Source organism: Pongo pygmaeus, chromosome 4 (genome assembly GCF_028885625.2).
Source record: "Pongo pygmaeus isolate AG05252 chromosome 4, NHGRI_mPonPyg2-v2.0_pri, whole genome shotgun sequence".
NCBI classification, from domain to species: Eukaryota; Metazoa; Chordata; class Mammalia; order Primates; family Hominidae; genus Pongo; species Pongo pygmaeus.
The window spans coordinates 153,589,256-153,607,854 of NC_072377.2; the positions used below are offsets into that span (position 1 = coordinate 153,589,256).

The window sequence follows — 18,599 nt, forward strand, 5'->3', positions numbered from 1 at the left end:
AAGGTGTGTTTAGTCTACTAAGAACTTTCCAGTTCAAATGAAGCATTAACTCTCTAAGGTCACATGAACAGTAAACAGTGCTACTCGAACTCCTCTGCTGGGAAATAAAACAACAGCATTAGGCAGGGAAACTTGTGAGGCCATGAGCAGACCTGGACTCCTAATTTTCCTTAACACTTTGGCCTGGACACTTCTTGTTTTTTCACTTCAGTAACCTCATTTGCAAACTTGGGGGAAATAAATTAAATGATATATTAAGCTCTTTCCCAGTCTAACTTTCTCTAAACCTAAAATCACAAAAGGAGGTCAGGAAAAAAGACTCTTAGTTAGCAGACTACATCTTGACATGTCTACCAGCTTGGTGAAGCAGCAGGGAAAGAGCGTGCATCCATTCGTCAAGGCTGGAGGGCAAAGGCCCAGAACTTTCTAATTGATATAAGCAGATTCTCCTTCTTTTTTTATTATTATTATGCTTTAAGTTCTGGGATATGTGTGCAGAATGTGCAGGTCTGTTACATATGTATACACGTGCCATGGTGGTTTGCTGCACCCATCAACCTGTCATCTATTTTAAGTATTTCTCCTAATGCTATCCCTTCCCTAGGCCCCCACCCCCAAACAGGCCCTGGTGTGTGATGTTCCTCTCCCTGTGTCCATGTGTTCTCATTGTTCAACTCCCACTTATGAGTGAGAACATGAAGTGTTTGGTTTTCTTTTCCTGTGTTAGTTTGCTGAGAATGATGGTTTCCAGCTTCATCCATGTCTCTGCAAAAGACATGAACTCATCCTTTTTTATGGCTGCATAGTATTCCACGGTGTATATGTGCCATATTTTCTTTATCAAGTCTATTCTTGATGGGCATTTGGGTTGGTTCCAAGTCTTTGCTATTGTGAACAGTGCTGCAATAAACATATGTGTCTATGTGTCTTTATAGTAGAATGATTTATAATCCTTAGGGTATATACCCGGTAATGGGATTGCTGGGTCAAATGGTATTTCTTGTTCTAGATCCTTGAGGAATTGCCACACTGTCTTCCACAATTTTTGAACTAATTTACATTCCCACCAACAGTGTAAAAGTGTTCCTATTTCTCCACATCCTTTCCAGCATCTGTTGTTTCCTGACTTCCTGTTTTGTTTTGTTTCTGTTTTTGTTTTTTTGTTTTTTTTTTTTTTGAGACGGAGTCTCACTGCACTCACAGGATGGAGTGCAGTGGCACAATCTCGGCTCACTGCAACCTCTACCTCCCAGGTTCAAGCGATTCTCCTGTTTCAGCCCCGAGAGTAGCTGAGACTACAGGCGTGCCACAACTTCTGGCTAATTTTTGTATGTTTATTAGAGACGAAGTTTCACCATGTTGGTCAGGCTGCTCTTGAACTCCTGACCTCAGGTGATCCACCCACCTCAGCCTCCCAAAGTGCTGGGATTACAGGCGTGAGCCACTGCGCCCAGCCTGTTTCCTGATGTGTTAATGATCACCATTGTATCTGGTGTGAGATGGTATTTCATTGTGGTTTTGATTTGCATTTCACTAATAACCTGTTAACGAGCTTTTTTGCATATGTTTGTTGGCTGCATTAATGTCTTCTTTTGAAAAGTGTCTGTTCATATCCTTTGCCCACTTTTTGATGGGGTTGTTTGTTTTTTCTTGTAAATTTGTTTAAGTTCTTTGTAGATTCTGGATATTAGCCCTTTGTCAGATGGATAGATTGCAAAATTTTTCTCCCATTCTGTAGGTTGCCTGTTCACTCTGATGATAGTTTCTTTTGCTGTGCAGAAGCTCTTTAGTTTAATTAGATCGCATTTGTCAATTTTGGCTTTTGTTGCCATTGTTTTTGATGTTTTAGTCATGATGTCTTTGCCCATGCCTATGTCCTGAATGGTATTGCCTAGATTTTCTTCTAGGGTTTTTATGGTTTTAGGTATTACGTTTAAGTCTTTAATTCATCTTGAGTTAATTCTTGTATAAGGTGTAAGGAAGGGGTCCAGTTTCAGTTTTCTGCATATGGCTAGCCAGTCCTTCTTGATTTAGTATTTGTGGGTTTTAAAAAAGGAGTTTCCCAAAATATTCAGTTAAACTTTTAAGTGACTTACTTGTATATCTAAATACATGATCAGTTAATATTTGTCTTAAAGGGGTTTTCTTTGTTCTTTTCTTATTATAGGATGGTTAAACAATATGCTTATTTATGCCATAGCTTCACAAACAGGAAGGAGGTTTTAAATGGTTTAGTTCCACAATTTGAGTAGACGTATATTTAAAGAAACGTTGTTGCATAACAAACACTGCCTCTTCCTAAAATGCATCATGCCAGAGCCAATTTTGGAAAACACAAATATGAGGTGAGTATATTTTGAAAACTATGTGAATATAATAGATCCTTAATTCATATTTGTGGATTTTATGGGAAATACTTATTTTCTAAGGCACCTGTCTTGCAAAAAGTCAGTTTCTGCTATGAAGGATGTTAAAGGGGATATGTAGGTTAAATTCTGTTTCTGAGCTTTGCTTCCAGAGTGAACACCCAACTTACTTTTGCCCTAAAGTATTTTATTGTTCTAGTAGAGAAGACTAACAACATATTCTAAACCACTAAGTAATTTGTATAAACTTCGCTTACAAACTACACTTGTGTGACACTTATATGAGCAAAAGCATTTTCATATTTCTTACTATATCATTCAATTCTTGCTCACCCCAGTGGAAGTGACTTTATGCCCATTTAGAGATAATGGAAATTAGGTACTTCATGATTTCTCTTAAAAAAAAAATGAACTAGAAAGCTCCAAGTTTGGTGAATCTGGAACCTGGGTATTCCAATTCCAATTGTAGTGCTTCTTCCCTATCTATCACTCCTGTCTGCATGGAATTATGCAATACATTGAAAAGATTAAAAGATGGGTCTTGGACTCAGGCAGACCTGGGTCAAATCCAGATTCTGGCACTGCCCAGCCATTGCCCCTGGGCAAGCCATTTTCCTCTTTAAACCTCATTTGTGAATTAAGCTAAAAATAGTCTCCACCCCCATGGGACTGTGGGAAGGATTAAATAGAATAATGCGTGAAAAGCACATAGCAGAATGGTCCATAAATGTTAACCATTGTTATGTTATTATGTAATCTACAAAGTACGTTTAGTTACACTTCATGAAATACTTTCAGTTTTTCAAAGACACCACTAATACATGGGAAATCAAACCCTGAAAATTAATTTCACTTTAGCAGTAAAGTCACATGCCAGATGCAAAGGATAGTATTTCATGAACAAAGATCTTACTTTTGAGGTTTGGTCTTACTTTTTTCTCTTTCTTAAGGGAGAATTATCTTGTGTTTTTTTTGTTGTTGTTTTTTTGTTTTGTTTTGTTTTGTTTTGTTTTGAGGTGGAGTCTTGTTCTGTCACCCAGGCTGGAGCGCAGTGGCGCCATCTCAGCTCACTGCAACCTCCACCTCCCAGGTTCCAGCGATTCTCCCGTCTCAGCCTCCCGAGTAGCTGGGACTACAGGTACGTGCCACCACACCCGGCTAATTTTTGTATTTTTAGTAGAGGCAGTTACACCATATTAGCCAGGATCTTTTGCTTTCTATAGCTTCAAAATGTTCTTAATGTTAAGACATTCTTAATACTCTGAACCATATGAATTTGCCATTTTGGTAAGTCACAGACGCCAGATGGTGGCAATTTCACGTGGCGCAACCCGAAAGATTAACAAACTATCCAGCAGATGAAAGGATGTTTTTTTAGTTGCATTGGGTTTACTGAAGAAATTGTTTGAATTCTCATTGTATCTCCAGTTCAACAGATAATGAGTGAGTGATGCCACACTCTCAAGAGTTAAAAACAAAACAACAAAAAAATTAAAACAAAAGCACACAACTTTCTCTCTCTGTCCCAAAATACATACATGCATACCCCCGCTCCAGATGAAATCCAAAGGGTAAAACTGTCTTCGTGCCTGCAAGTTCCCAAGGAGGGCACCGAAAGTACTTGACAGCAAGTGTGCTGAGGAAATCGGCAGCTGTTGAAGTCACCTCCTGTGCTCTTGCCAAATGTTTGAAAGGGAATATACTGGGTTACCGGGTGTATGTTGGGAGGGGGGCATTATCAGTGCTCGAGTGAGGCAAGTTTGTGAGTACCCAGATGGAGACATCCGTGTCTGTGTCGCTCTGGATGCCTCCAAGTCAGCGTGTGTGTTTACTTTCTGTGTGTGTCACCATGTCTTTGTGCTTCTGGGTGCTTCTGTGTTTGTTTCTGGCCGCGTTTCTGTGTTGGACAGGGGTGACTTTGTGCCGGATGGCTTCTGTGTGAGCGCGCGCGCAAGTGTGCATGTCGGTGAGCTGGGAGGGTGTGTCTCAGTATCTATGGCTGTGGTTCGGTATAAGTCTGAGCATGTCTGCTGGGATGTATTTGTGCCTGTATGGGCGTGCCTCGGTGGGCGCTCTCGTTTCCTTCCGAATGTGGGGCAGTGCCGGTGTGCTGCCCTCTGCCTTGAGACCTCAAGCCGCGCAGGGCAGGCAGGTAGCGGCCACAGAAGAGCCAAAAGCTCCCGGGTTGGCTGGTAAGCACACCAGCTCCAGCTTTAGCCCTCTGGGGCCAGCCAGGGTAGCCGGGAAGCAGTGGTGGCCCGCCCGCCAGGGAGCAGCTGGGCTCCGCCCCGGCCAGCCCCCGGAGAGGGAGGGCGAGGGGAGGGGAGGAAAGGGGAGGAGTGCGTCGCCCCTTCGCGGCTGCCGGCGTGCCATTGGCCGAAAGTTCCCGTACGTCACGGCGAGGGCAGTTCCCCTAAAGTCCTGTGCACATAACGGGCAGAGCGCACTCCGAGGCGGCTTCTCCAGAGCACGGACTGGAACTGGCGGGCACCGCGAGCCCCTAGCACCCGACAAGCTGAGTGTGCAGGACGTGTCCCCACCACACCCACCCCACGGCCGCTGAATGAGGCTTCCGGGCGTCCGCTCGCGGCCCGCAGAACCCCGCCGTGGGTCCGCCCGCTGAGGCGCCTCCAGCCAGTGCGCTCACCTGCCAGACTGCGCGCCATGGGGCAACCCGGGAACGGCAGCGCCTTCTTGCTGGCACCCAATGGAAGCCATGCGCCGGACCACGACGTCACGCAGGAAAGGGACGAGGCGTGGGTAGTGGGCATGGGCATCGTCATGTCTCTCATCGTCCTGGCCATCGTGTTTGGCAATGTGCTGGTCATCACAGCCATTGCCAAATTCGAGCGTCTGCAGACGGTCACCAACTACTTCATCACTTCACTGGCCTGTGCTGACTTGGTCATGGGCCTGGCAGTGGTGCCGTTTGGGGCCGCCCATATTCTTATGAAAATGTGGACTTTTGGCAACTTCTGGTGCGAGTTTTGGACTTCCATTGATGTGCTGTGCGTCACAGCCAGCATTGAGACCCTGTGCGTGATCGCAGTGGATCGCTACTTTGCCATTACTTCACCCTTCAAGTACCAGAGCCTGCTGACCAAGAATAAGGCCCGGGTGATCATTCTGATGGTGTGGATCGTGTCAGGCCTTACCTCCTTCTTGCCCATTCAGATGCACTGGTACAGGGCCACTCACCAGGAAGCCATCAACTGCTATGCCAATGAGACCTGCTGTGACTTCTTCACGAACCAAGCCTATGCCATTGCCTCTTCCATCGTGTCCTTCTACGTTCCCCTGGTGATCATGGTCTTCGTCTACTCCAGGGTCTTTCAGGAGGCCAAAAGGCAGCTCCAGAAGATTGACAAATCTGAGGGCCGCTTCCATGCCCAGAACCTTAGCCAGGTGGAGCAGGATGGGCAGACGGGGCATGGACTCCGCAGATCTTCCAAGTTCTGCTTGAAGGAGCACAAAGCCCTCAAGACGTTAGGCATCATCATGGGCACTTTCACCCTCTGCTGGCTGCCCTTCTTCATCGTTAACATTGTGCATGTGATCCAGGATAACCTCATCCGTAAGGAGGTTTACATCCTCCTAAATTGGATAGGCTATGTCAATTCTGGTTTCAATCCCCTTATCTACTGCCGGAGCCCAGATTTCAGGATTGCCTTCCAGGAGCTTCTGTGCCTGAGCAGGTCTTCTTTGAAGGCCTATGGGAATGGCTACTCCAGCAACAGCAACGGCAACACAGGGGAGCAGAGTGGATATCACCTGGAACAGGAGAAAGAAAATAAACTGCTGTGTGAAGACCTCCCAGGCACGGAAGACTTTGTGGGCCATCAAGGTACTGTGCCTAGCGATAACATTGATTCACAAGGGAGGAATGGTAGTACAAATGACTCACTGCTGTAAAGCAGTTTTTCTACTTTTTAAGAACCCCCCCCCCCAACAGAACACTAAACAGACTATTTAACTTGAGGGTAATAAACTTAGAATAAAATTGTATAGAGATACGCAGGAGGAGGGGCATCCTTCTGCCTTTTTTATTTTTTTAAGCTGTAAAAAGAGAGAAAACTTATTTGAGTGATTATTTGTTATTTGTACAGTTCAGTTCCTCTTTGCATGGAATTTGTAAGTTTATGTCTAAAGAGCTTTAGTCCTAGAGGACCTGAGTCTGCTATGTTTTCATGACTTTTCCATGTATCTACCTCACTATTCAAGTATTAGGGGTAATATGTTGCTGCTGGTAATTTGTATCTGAAGGAGATTTTTCCTTCCTACACCCTTGGACTTGAGGATTTTGAGTATCTCGGACCTTTCAGCTGTGAACATGGACTCTTCCCCGCTCCTCTTATTTGCTCACACGGGGTATTTTAGGCAGGAATTTGAGGAGCAGCTTCAGTTGTTTTCCTGAGCAAAGTCTAAAGTTTACAGTAAATAAATTGTTTGACCATGCCTTCATTGCACCTGTTTCTCCAAAACCCCTTGACTGGAGTGCCGTTGCCTCCCCCACTGGAAACCGCAGGTAACTGCTTGTAATTACTGCCCATGACTTAATGTAGAATGATACAAGAATGACACGCACAGATTGCTTAACCCTTTCATTTGCCTTTGAATCTGCTGCTGCAAAGCTGCATCTCTCCTGACACTTGTGCCCCAAATCAGTTCTGCCTGCTCTTAGTATACCTCAACTCTCCCTATGGTTATTGTTCTGTGTTGTTACCTCAGAAACACTGACTCACAGAAGTGGAGTTAAAGGGATATGTTTTTTTTTCCTCCACGCGCCCCCACCACCCACCTTCCAGTTCTACTTGTTGTAAAACTGTTTATATTTATGTCTTGGCCATGTGTTATAGTGGAGCTCTTTGTACTGCATCAGGGCTTGGCATTTTAGGCATAAGGAAGATGTTCTTATGAGGAAGCTACTCAAACACGGCCCCGTTAATTCTGAGGGAAAATTCAAAAGCCATTGGTCATGGGGAGAAAAGCTGGAGAATACATAACTGATGGATACCTCATGACCTAGAAACAGAATTTTAACCCCTTTTCCTTCTTTCCTTCGGTCCCTGTTTTCTTCTCCCACTGACTCTCCTCGATTCAGTATAAACCAAGGTTCTGAGTCTTAGCACTGTTAGCATTTTGGACCAAATAACTCTTTGTTGTGGGGGCTGCATCATTGTATGTTTAGCACCTCTGGCGTCTGTTCATTAGATGCCAATAGCACCCCCTGCTTATAACAAGCAAAAATGTTTCCAGACATTGCAAAAGAGCCCCTGAGGTGTGAATTAGCCCCTGGTTGAGAGTCACTGGTAAAAACTGTAAAAACCTCAGCAGATATATACATTCTTTCTAATGCAAGTGCTTGATTGTGCAGAGCCTCAGAGAGGGATTTTCACAGTTCACCTAGGCAGTAACAGACCCTCGCCAGCACTCTTTCCATTCCATTATGCTGCCTTCTAAACTTGTTTCCTAGCTGCCCAAATGCTGACCACAAAATGTTAAGAGGGCTTCAGGTCTGTACATGAATTGTTCGAGAGGGTTTATCAATGGAGGTGAGGCCTGTGGGCCATGACTCCTGTTTGTGAAGAGATTATAATACTGTCAAGAGGCACGTTAGGGGAAATCACAAAAGTAAACACATTTCTTCTCCCAGCCCCTTTCTATTTTTGCCTGTGTGTCTGAGCCAGAGCTTGGCCCAGGTTTGATGAAGTGGATCGTCCTCCTTGGCAACGCCAGGCTAGAGCAGATCAGCCTGCAGGGTTCATTGCCATTTCACTGGCTCGTGAAGCTGACTCCACTTCCCTCTTCCTTTCTGTCGCAGCCAAGGTCCCCAACCAGAAAAGCATTGGCCTTCTCTGCTTCCTGTCAACTCAATGATGGGACGTTTGGGTGAGCACTGAGCAATCAGGAGAATGTTAGGCGCCTGTGATTTTGGAATATGCCATGGCAAATTGGAGAATGTGTGTCATTCAGTGCTTTTACTTTTTTCCAAGGGTTTTCATACCTATTATCACATTCTCTTTCTACTGCTCTGGTCCCCACACTCAAAGATTTGGGCAGCTTCTTTGGCTAATATTCATGCTCCCCATAGCCTCATAAGATCTCAGACATGGAAGAGCCCATAGGAAGTATTTAACATCTGAAGAGACTGAAACACTGTGAGGTGAAGGGCTTGCCCAAGGTAAGCAGCCAAGGATGTCAGAGTGGGACTCAAGCCAGGGAAACCAACTGCTATTCCAGGAGCTGCTGCATTCTCTCCACCACATTAGCATTGAGTTCTTTCCTCACCCTCAACTGGGGCTATAACATAACACATTCATTTAAGCCAATATATTTTTCTTTTGTCCTTAACACAAAATTTAGAGCATAAACAAATAACCTGCAATAGAGACAAAAGAAATAATTGTTCATTTAACTCAACAAGAGTCCACTAGGATATCTTCTGCATTTAGGGAAGCTGGGAGATTCCTCAGCTCTTTATAACCAGATGTCGGTGTTGTATATATACTCTTTTGCCTAAAGGAATGTCTAATGTAATTTCTGTTAAAATTCAGGTATTAATGTTAATTCAGATTCCCAGCTAAAAGGAGAGTTTAACCATATTCACGTTCCTTTAGGAATACTGTAAACACAAGAACCTTGATTAGTTTTAAGGGTCCTGATAAGCAAGAGTATTCTAGGCATATCTTAATCCTTTGCTTTCTACCTCTTTGGTGTGTTGCTTTGTTTCTTTCGAGGGGTTGGCTTTTGTCAGTGTCGCTTCGTCTCTCTGTTTGCTGACATGCTGGCCACCTAAGGTTTGTGTTGTATTCCTCATCGTGAAGGTTTTTTTTGCCTGGACAGCAAGTTCTCAGAGTCTGTCAAATAAGAACTTTTTTCTAAGATGCAAGCTGAGAGGTGTGAACAGTGGCAGGACAGGGTGCGCCTCCCCACTGCAATAATTAATGGGATAAGGAATCTGGAGAAAGGGGATCTTGAGAGTAGGAACTGTCTTTACACGATCTTAGAATGTTTCTCATGGTGAACCTACTGCCAAATGGAGCCTAAACCAGAATCAATCAGAAAGTATTTATGGAGCACCTACTGTATGCAGCATGAGAAAAGTATACAATTCTGTTTCTGCCTTTTGGAGCATGATATTAAGGATACTAAGCAGATACCTTTTATGGAATCTTACTAAATGTTAGTGACTATGTTAGACACCTGTTAGGCGTTATGTCCTCTTCACAACTGTATGATTAGGTAGCATAATTGTCCTCATCTAACAAATGAGGGAGCTGAGGCTCAGAAAGCTTCGGTAACTTTCCAAAACCATACAACCAACTAGTTGCAGAGTCAGGATGAGAACCCAGGTCTCTGTGATTCCAGGATCCATGGAGCCTAACACCCAGGGAAACCAGGAAGCAGCACGAGGTAGCTTAGAATCTGTGCCAGAACAAGTGTAAGAACTGGAAATGCAATACTTTGTTGAGAGAAGAGGGAGACTGCTGTGGGTTGAGGCAGGGAGGAATGTTCCCTTCCAAGCATGTGACTGAAGGGTTTCTGGGGACTGAGACAAAAAACCAATCACTGAAGTGCCTAGTTTGCTTCTCCGAGTCTTTGTTCTGTCTTCTCATCAGAGAATCAGACCAAAATGGAAAGAGGATATGAAACTCTAAAACAAACACAGCAGAGTAAAGCAGAAACACAGGCTGCCCTACGTCCTGGCAAACTCTTTCTCAGCTCCAAAGTTGGGAAGGTCTCCTAAATTGAGTGGGTAGCCAGACCTTATGGAAATTTGATAGGCCTGGGTAGCCATATAGGTTTGTTGTCCATCTTGAGCTAGCATTCTAGAGCAAAGGAGATGATTTTCTGACAGCAGAGAGCAAGGAAGGTTAATATGCTTTGAATGATACTTTTCATTGACAGTATAACCTCTACTAAATTCAGTTTGTGCTAATCCATACTTCACTGACAGTGCAAATGTAATTTGAAGGAGGGATTTTTCTAAATGTGTAAGAGAACAAACTTCCTAAGCACTTTCAAGAACTTGAGAAATTCTGGTGTTTTATGAATAATAGGAGGCAGGGTGAGGTGAAAAGAGCCCCCCTCCAACCTCCCACCCACCCCCACTCTCTCTCTCTCTCTGAAGTTGGGTGAGGCGGTTTTCCTCAGCCGACTTCCATTTACTCGTCTGTAATTTGAGGCCAGTACAGGTGGTATCTAAGCTGTGCTCCACTCTGAATTTATACAGTTGTTAATTTAGAGGCTAGAGATAATCATTTATGTTTCTAATTAGAGTTGATGACATTTGCCATATAAACAATGGTTGAATATTCTGAAGGTTGTCAGCCTGCAGAAGAGAATGCTGTGAAGTACTATTTGGTGCATGATAATTGCTTTTGAGTATGATCTGGGGGGAAAAAAAAAACAGATTTCTCGGTTCTGCATGAATACAAGAAGGCAAGCAGAACTTTACAGAAAGGCAGATTCCAGCTCGGGTATAGGAAGACTTTCCAAAGAGTGAAATAAACGATCTATCAGAATCGTGAACCTCCCGTTTTTGAAAGCATTCAAGAGAAGCCCAGATGAAGCTCTGTTCAGGATGAAGCACAAGGCCTGCACTGAGCAGGAGGCTGGGCTAGGCTCTTTCCAAATCTGTGATCCTATGTCCTTGAAAACAGCAGACCTGAATGTTCTTAAAGTGTATTCAAACTGTTCCCTAATTCCAGCTGGCCTTCTCCCCAATTCCTCTGGATTTCAGAGGTTTCACTGCATTCCTAAATGGGAAACCTCCGGGGGAAATCAGCATCTCAACAGCCTTTGGCCGTGGGGAGAAATCCAGAAATAGAGCAATAAGGTTAAGCAGTTTTCCAAACTATTAGACCTTTTCATCAGCTGCTCTTCCCATGCCTTTTGCAAATGACCTACTAACTCCCAGAACGAGAATAATGAGAGCTGCAAAGTCCTCTCTGCAAAGACTATTACATCCTTCTCCACCCTCGGAATCATTGCACTTCCTCTGGTCTTTTTGTCACCCCTACAGGGCAGGAAGGAATAGAGGCAGGTCCCTGGCTAGCACTGGAACACTTCAAAGCTTCTAGCCCCAAAGCCTGGAGACCTGGGGTCTGTCATAGCCCAGCCACTAAGGGTCTGGGTAACCTCAGGCAGGCTACTTCCCTTCTCTAGACCCGTTTCATCACCTCTAAAGAGAGATGCTTTGGTTTATATGGGTCTTCTGTTTCCTTCTTTCTCTAAAATTCTGTAAGATATTAGGAAGTCTTCAGCACCGCACATCTGACTGCATTGCTTTTATTTTTAAAAGCATATTTTTTTCTTTTTAAAAGGATAATGGATAATTATTATAGGACATTTAAAAGTATATGAAAGTATAAAATGAGATAAATCACACTTAGTGTCACCACCTAAAGAAAACCATCAATAAATTTGATGCTGTATACGCTTCCAGTCTTTGTTCTAAGCCTAGCTATACAAATGTACGTAAATATATTTGTAAATGAAAATAGAATTATATTATTTATACTGTTTTGGATCCACTGCTGATACTTTTACAAATGCTCCCTTGAACTTACTTTTATGTATACTGTGACACAGATGTTTTCATTCCTGTTTGCCCATTGGCCTGATTTTATAGAGTGTTCAGGTACGAAAGAATCACCACTCCCGGAGAGTCTGAATCACAAAATCTGAGTTGGGGTCTAAGAATCTGCATTTTAGCAAGTTTCTCCAAATTTTTCCAACACAGATTGTCCATGGGCCACATTTTGAGAAATAAGGCTATAAATATATAAACTTTGTACAAATCAGAGAGAATCCCTCCCCCTGCCCCTTGCTAGTGGATGAAAAAGATGTTTCTATACTTGCCTTGCTGAAAGCACACTTTCTGCACCTGGGCTCTAATCTGCTTTCAGAGCAGAGGAAACTAACCACTGAACACCCAGGACAGAGTTCTTTTGACATTGTTGAATGCCTCCTACCCAGCCTGTTGATTTGTGTGGAAATAAGTCTATTCAGGTCACACAGTGACCAATAACTTCTGTTTGGAAAAGTGCAACAATAGGTTTTTATTCTCATAGAGAGCCTCTTTTGATAATAGTAACTGCTAATAGCTACGAAGTGCTTCTTATGAGCCAAGCATTATAGTTGGCAATTCTGGTGCATGCTCTCATTTAGTATTCACACAATAATATGCTATTATGTTTGTCTTCATTTTATAAATAGGAAAACTAAGACTTTCAGAGGTAAACTAAGTTGTCCAAGATCACATAACCCACTGGAGTGAAACCCAGGTATTCTGAACCAGAGTCTGTGTGTGTGTTTTGCCACTAGAATAGGCCATCTGTCTTTTCTCAGTTGGGGATCAGGTAAGAAAGAAGGAAGGAGAAGATTATGAGAGGGTATTTTTAATGGGTGCATTTTGTTCTAATTCTCCATGGAATCTTCTCAGAGCGGCCTGATTAATGTATGCCCCTTGAGAGCAAGGAGCAAGCCCTACTGTCTAGGCAGGTTGTGATTAAGTATAAACTAGGAAACAGGATTGTACTTAGAGTCGGCATCTCTGTCTTTCGCCATTATTCAGACACAGTTTAAGTGAGCTTCCCCTGCCAGATAGGAGGGCAGAAGGAGGCACCTGGTCACAACACAATGGTTTGCACTGAGTCAAATCACCACTTTCGGGCCAGGAAGCTCTTGACATCTGGAAATTGGTGCTCTTGCCATGTCTCTGACAAGGTCTGTGTCAGCATCTGAGGTTTCTCATTAGAGAATATCAGGGTGAGATGGGCCATGACAGAGCCTGTAACTCCTTATTCCTTAGTGCACTGGCTGCAAAACCTGGGCTCAAGGTGGCTCGGGTCACTGGGCAAAGTAGGACAGGGCCCCAGGGAGCATGCTCTCTGCTGGCTTGGTTTATTTTATTTTATTTTTTCCAGTGCTGTGAGGGGAAGATGGGAGTTTTTAAATGTGTTCATATATCCAGGAAAAGAAAACCGTTTTTAAAATCATAACAGCAACACCCATGACAAAGCAAAAGTGGAATTCTAGAGAACTCTTGCTTTTTTTTCAAGCACACCATACTGATTTTACAACCTAAGGCTTGTGTCCCAAAGCCACAACTCTTTGTAGGGGGATTTTTCTTCATTTCTTCAATTCTGTCTCTAAAACTACTGCCTAGTTTTCTTTTTATAAAAATCCATTTAGATATTTCTAAATATCACAGATAACCCTCACGGTCTGTTGGTGGGTTTTTGTTGCTGTTGTTTTATTTTGTTTTGTTTGTCTGAGATGTCCTCATGGTTCTTGTGATATGTATTGCAAAAATAAGTCTGTTCTGCTCACAATGTTGCTCACAAACATTCAAACTGTGTTTCTTGTTTCATTTTCCACAACGTCTACAAATCCAAACGTTCACCCAGCATCCTCAGTTCAAAAGAATAGAGGGTTAACCTGAAGGACAGAGTGGTGCCAGCCTTAGAAATCTTTTTTTATAGAATTGTGAAGGGGTTAGTTGTGTCAGTTTACGTATGAATTTCTTGATATTATTTTATTTTATGGCAGTTACAGAACACAGAAATGATTTGGGGAAACTTCTGAGAAAATGCACATTCCCGACACCCATTCTGAGATTCTGAGCTAATAGCATTGTAGTTGGGGGCCAGGAATCTGCATTTGCCACAACTTTCCCAGAAGATGGTAAAGCTAGTGGTCCAAGGATCGCAATTTGGGGCCATGGGAGATCACACTGTCTTCTTCTTCCCTTCCTGCTCTACAGCACAGAAAGTAGGCATGTAAAAGCTGATCATATATGGCTGTATGCATGCACACAAATAACCGTTCGGTCAAACAAGCAGAAGTTGTATTTTCCTGTGTTATCAAATTTAAAAAAGAAGATGAAAACAATTTGTAAATTAACATAAAAGAGAAAGGTGATAATAAAATGCCTTGAGCAACTAGGCACTTAATTAAAATGGTGTTTTGTCACTGACATGGCATTTAATCAGGGATACCTCCAACCTACCAATAGCATCACTATCATCTAGACCCTGGCCTCTGCATGTAAGTGGGGAGGTAGCAGCCCAGGAAGAAAAAAGAATTTTGCTCCAGTGATAGGTTCCTAGTCCAGTGCTCCTTCCTCCACAACACCCTGCCTTGGGTTAAGTCAAATCATACTAAGGTGCATTTGGACCAGTTCACCTAATGCACATAAATCCTCCTTCTTAGAAATCTGAAAGGGGACCCACCCAGCTGCAAAGAAGAATATGACTCACACACATGTATATATACACTTCCACAGACGCACACACCCAAATAAACACACACATAGACTTTTACATTGATGCCTATACCCATATCAGCAAAAATGCACACACATGCGTTTTCACATAGATATTTGTACAAATCTAGGTTCTTTTTTGTACACTTCCATATGATTGCTTAAATAAATGTAGGATGTAGACATACTCAGTATATATTATCCTTAGATAGAACACTTTTCCTTAGATATATACTGGCATAGGGATTCTTAAGCAGACTTCTCTGTGCTCCAAATGAGCAAATATGCCATGTCATGTCATCATGGTCATGCTGATACCTAAGTACACGCAGATTCATATGCTGACCTCTCTCCCTATGTAAGTGTATACACCTTTCATTCAATACCTGTTGATAAGGGTTGGCTGTGTCTCCACCCAAATCTCATCTCTAATCATAGCTCCCATAATTCCCACGTATTGTGGGAGGGACCCGGTGGGATATAGTTGAATTTTGGGGGCAGTTTGCCCCATACTGTTCTCATGGTAGTGAATAAGTCTCATGAGATCTGATGGTTTTATAAGGGGAAACCCCTTTCGTTTGGTTCTTACTCTCTCTCTCGCCTGCCGCCAAGTAAGACATGACTTTTGCCTTCTGCACGATTGTGAAGCTCCCCCCAGCCACTTGGAATTGTGAGTCCATTAAACCTCTTTTTCTTTACAAATTACCCAGTCTTGGGTATGTCTTTATCAGCAGCGTGAAAATGGACTAATATTCATGTCTGTTGAGTACTCATTATATGCCAGGAACTGTTTGCTGCTGAAGATCAGTGGGTGAACAAAAGCAGTTGATCCTTGCCCTTACTAAGTCTGCACGTAACTGAAGAAGTACATTTTTAAAGTGCATACAAAAAGGGCAACTATGGTAAATGCTACGAAGAAAATATAGGATGTTTTGAGGGAATCCAGCTAATTCTGGGAGGTCAATAACTGTTCTCCCAAAGAAGTAAAGTATCAACAAATACCTGAAGAATGGCTATCTGATGCCTAGAAAAACAGAAGAGGCAAGAACATGGTGCTTAGGGAGAAAAGCACATGCAAATGGCCTGTGGTGAAAGGAGAGCTCTGAGTAAGAAAGATTAAGCAAAGGTCAGTGTAGCTGCCGTGCAGAGAAAGGAAGGGCATATTGGGGCACAGGATGAGCCTGCAGGAGGCAGACAGGGTCACACTGTGAAGAGCCTTTTAAGCTGCATTAAGAATTTGGATCTTTAGCCTTAGAGCATTTAGAAGCTATTGATGTATTTGCAGCAGAGTTCAGATTAGTATTTTGAGAGAACATCTCTGAAGATATGCTTACTTATACAAAAGCATTCTCATATAGATAAGTGCACACAGATGGGTCCATGTGTGCACTTGTGTGTGTTTTCTTTTTCTTTTCTTTTTTTTTTTTTTTTTTTGAGATGGAGTTTCACTCTTGTTGCCTAAGCTGAAGTGCAAAGGAGCAATCTCCACTCACTGCAACCTCTGCCTCCCAGGTTCAAACGATTCTCCTGTCTCAGCCTCCTGAGTAGCTGGGATTACAGGCACGCACCACCACGCCTGGCTGATTTTTTGTATTTTTAGTAGAAACAGGGTTTCACCATGTTGGTCAGGCTGGTCTCAAACTCCTGACCTCAGGTGATCCACCTGCCTGGCCTCCCAAAGTGCTGGGATTACAGGCGTGAGCCACCGCGTCCAGTCATGTGTTTTCTTAGAAATGCATGTAAGTATTCACTCACAAGCTCTGCCTCTCAGAATACACCTCTCTGTATTTACATGCATGATGTATATAAACCTGGTATGTGTTGGGAGGCAAGGAACACCATCCTCATGGGGTATCATTAGGCCTAAGCCAGTCTTGGGGGTGGGGTGGTGGGGGGACTAGGGAAATGATATATTCAGTCTCAACACTCTGCCTTTGTAGCTTCCCTGGGCTTTGCTGCTTGGCCTCATGCATGTGCCACCAGCTCTGCTCCCCCTCCTCTTGGCTCAGAGTACCCAGGGACAAGGTGAGGTTTCTTCCAGAACATGATCATTGACTATTCTTGGCCTGGGCAAGGAGGGGAGGATGGGCAGGCCGGGTTACATAAAGATTGCCTTGTGCCCTCTCAGAGTTGTAAGCAAAGCCTTTGCCCAGCTCCAAGCCTGGAATACTCTTTGCATAGAGTTGGTAATACTGAGAACTAAACACAAGTAACAATGGGGAAAAATAGAGGTCTTCAGGTCCTAGTGGGGACTGTGGTGGGACTAGAAGTAGTGCATCCCATAAGCAACCACTGAATGCTACACTGGAGGAAGACACAGACAAAGCCCGGTAGGAAAGCCTATTCAAGGCAAGATATCTGTCTGTTTTCCTCATCGCCTTGGCACAATAAACACACATACACACATATTCACACATTAGCAATTTTCCCTTCAGTGGGTGTAGCATCTCACAGCAGAGGAAGCATCAAGTAATTTATGAGCCACGACACTCTGAATTATTTTCCCCCCCAATGAAATAGAACTATATTTACGTACATTTTGCTCCTGTTTACTAGCAGAGTCAGCAAGGGCTTTAACCAGAGCCAGTGATAGTCTCCAGGAGATCAATGGAAACATTCATGCAGAAGCAAAGGCTCACCTAAAGCCTTACAGGCCATAAATATGGTCCCAAATGATTTTTTCTTTAATTCATTTATTTATTTTTATAGACAGCTCACTGTCTTACCCAGGCTGGAGTGCAGTGGCACAATCATAGCTCACTGCAGCCCCAAACTCCTGGGCTCAAGCAATTCTCCCACCTCAGCCTCCTGAGTAGCTGTGACTACAGGCTCACACCATCACACCTAGTTAGCTTTTTTTTTTTTTAGTTTACTTTTTATTTTTTGTAGAGACAGGGTCTGTCTATGTTGCCCAGGCTGGTCTCACCACTCCTGCTCTCAAGCGATCCTCCTGCGTCCGCCTCCCAAAGTGTCGGGATTATAATTTTTTTATATTCTAAAGATCTCTACCCACTGAGATTTTGTTTTCCAATGTGAGCTTAGAAAATGTTTCCTTCCAAAATTAAAAGGAATTTGATAATGTAAGTTGAAGTTCTTTTCATTTTGCTTTAGGCTGTGTAGGAGACATGCTTCTTTTCTCTTTGTTGGTTGCCCTTTTATGCTAGCAAGGGACCAGATCCATCACACTGCTGAAGATCATAACACTCAAGGGGACACTGTATGATAACATTTCCTCATATTGACCCAGAATTTACAGAGGGCAGTTTGTAAAGGGCTTTTATATCTGCCATCTTGTTTAATCCCCACAACAACTCAGAGGTCAGTGTGGTTGTTCCCATTTCACAGATACAAAGACTGAAGTTAGAAGACTTGCTGAAGGACATGGAGCAATTATAATACATGGCTGGGTGAGAATCTGAATTCAGTTCTTCATGTTCAGGCTCAGAAAATAACACAAGCTTTGCTACACTCTCCTACTCTCCTAAGACTTAGGGCTCTTCTCAACGTATTCCTCTACTTTCTGGTGCATTCTTATCTTATAAAGTCAGGGTTAACCCTCCCCAGCACTGAAGCTACAGCTCCCAGGTTGCAGATAAGCAATTGGCTGCTCCAGGGACAGCCCCAGGATGCTTTTACTGTTGACAAGCCCCAAGCTTGGGTGAGCTCATGTGGTTGGTAAGCAACAGTGACTCTATCAACTGTGGCTTAGAACGAAAGCTCTGAGCCTTTCATAGTCCTTGTGCCAGCCACCAGATGCCAGCCACCAGATGCACCAGACATCACCAAGTCCAAGCTGTGGACCATGTGCTTTTCCCATACGTGTCCTCCTGGCAGCTTAGGCTCTTCTGAGGCTGTTTTTGTTCACTTTGCCTAACTCCTCTTGGGTCAGGGTATTTCTGTGGGAAGACCCAGTGTGATTTGCCCCCATCTCACACCCACTTGAAACAGCCCAGCCAGTTTTA

The 18,599-nt window shown here is 43.4% G+C and overlaps 1 protein-coding gene across 1 annotated transcript; it reads left to right on the plus strand.

Moving 5' to 3' along the window:
* Nucleotides 1-4,804: 4,804 nt before the first annotated feature.
* On the plus strand, nt 4,805-6,821 carry ADRB2 (adrenoceptor beta 2). Its single transcript, XM_054489625.1, has one exon. It carries the CDS (start codon nt 5,031-5,033, stop codon nt 6,276-6,278), a length of 1,248 nt encoding a protein of 415 aa, XP_054345600.1. The 5' UTR covers nt 4,805-5,030; the 3' UTR covers nt 6,279-6,821.
* Nucleotides 6,822-18,599: the final 11,778 nt, after the last annotated feature.

Bases quoted from the DNA above. Each gene is read 5' to 3' on its own strand.
- ADRB2 (XM_054489625.1), top strand. From the start codon at position 5,031: ATGGGGCAACCCGGGAACGGCAGCGCCTTCTTGCTGGCACCCAATGGA.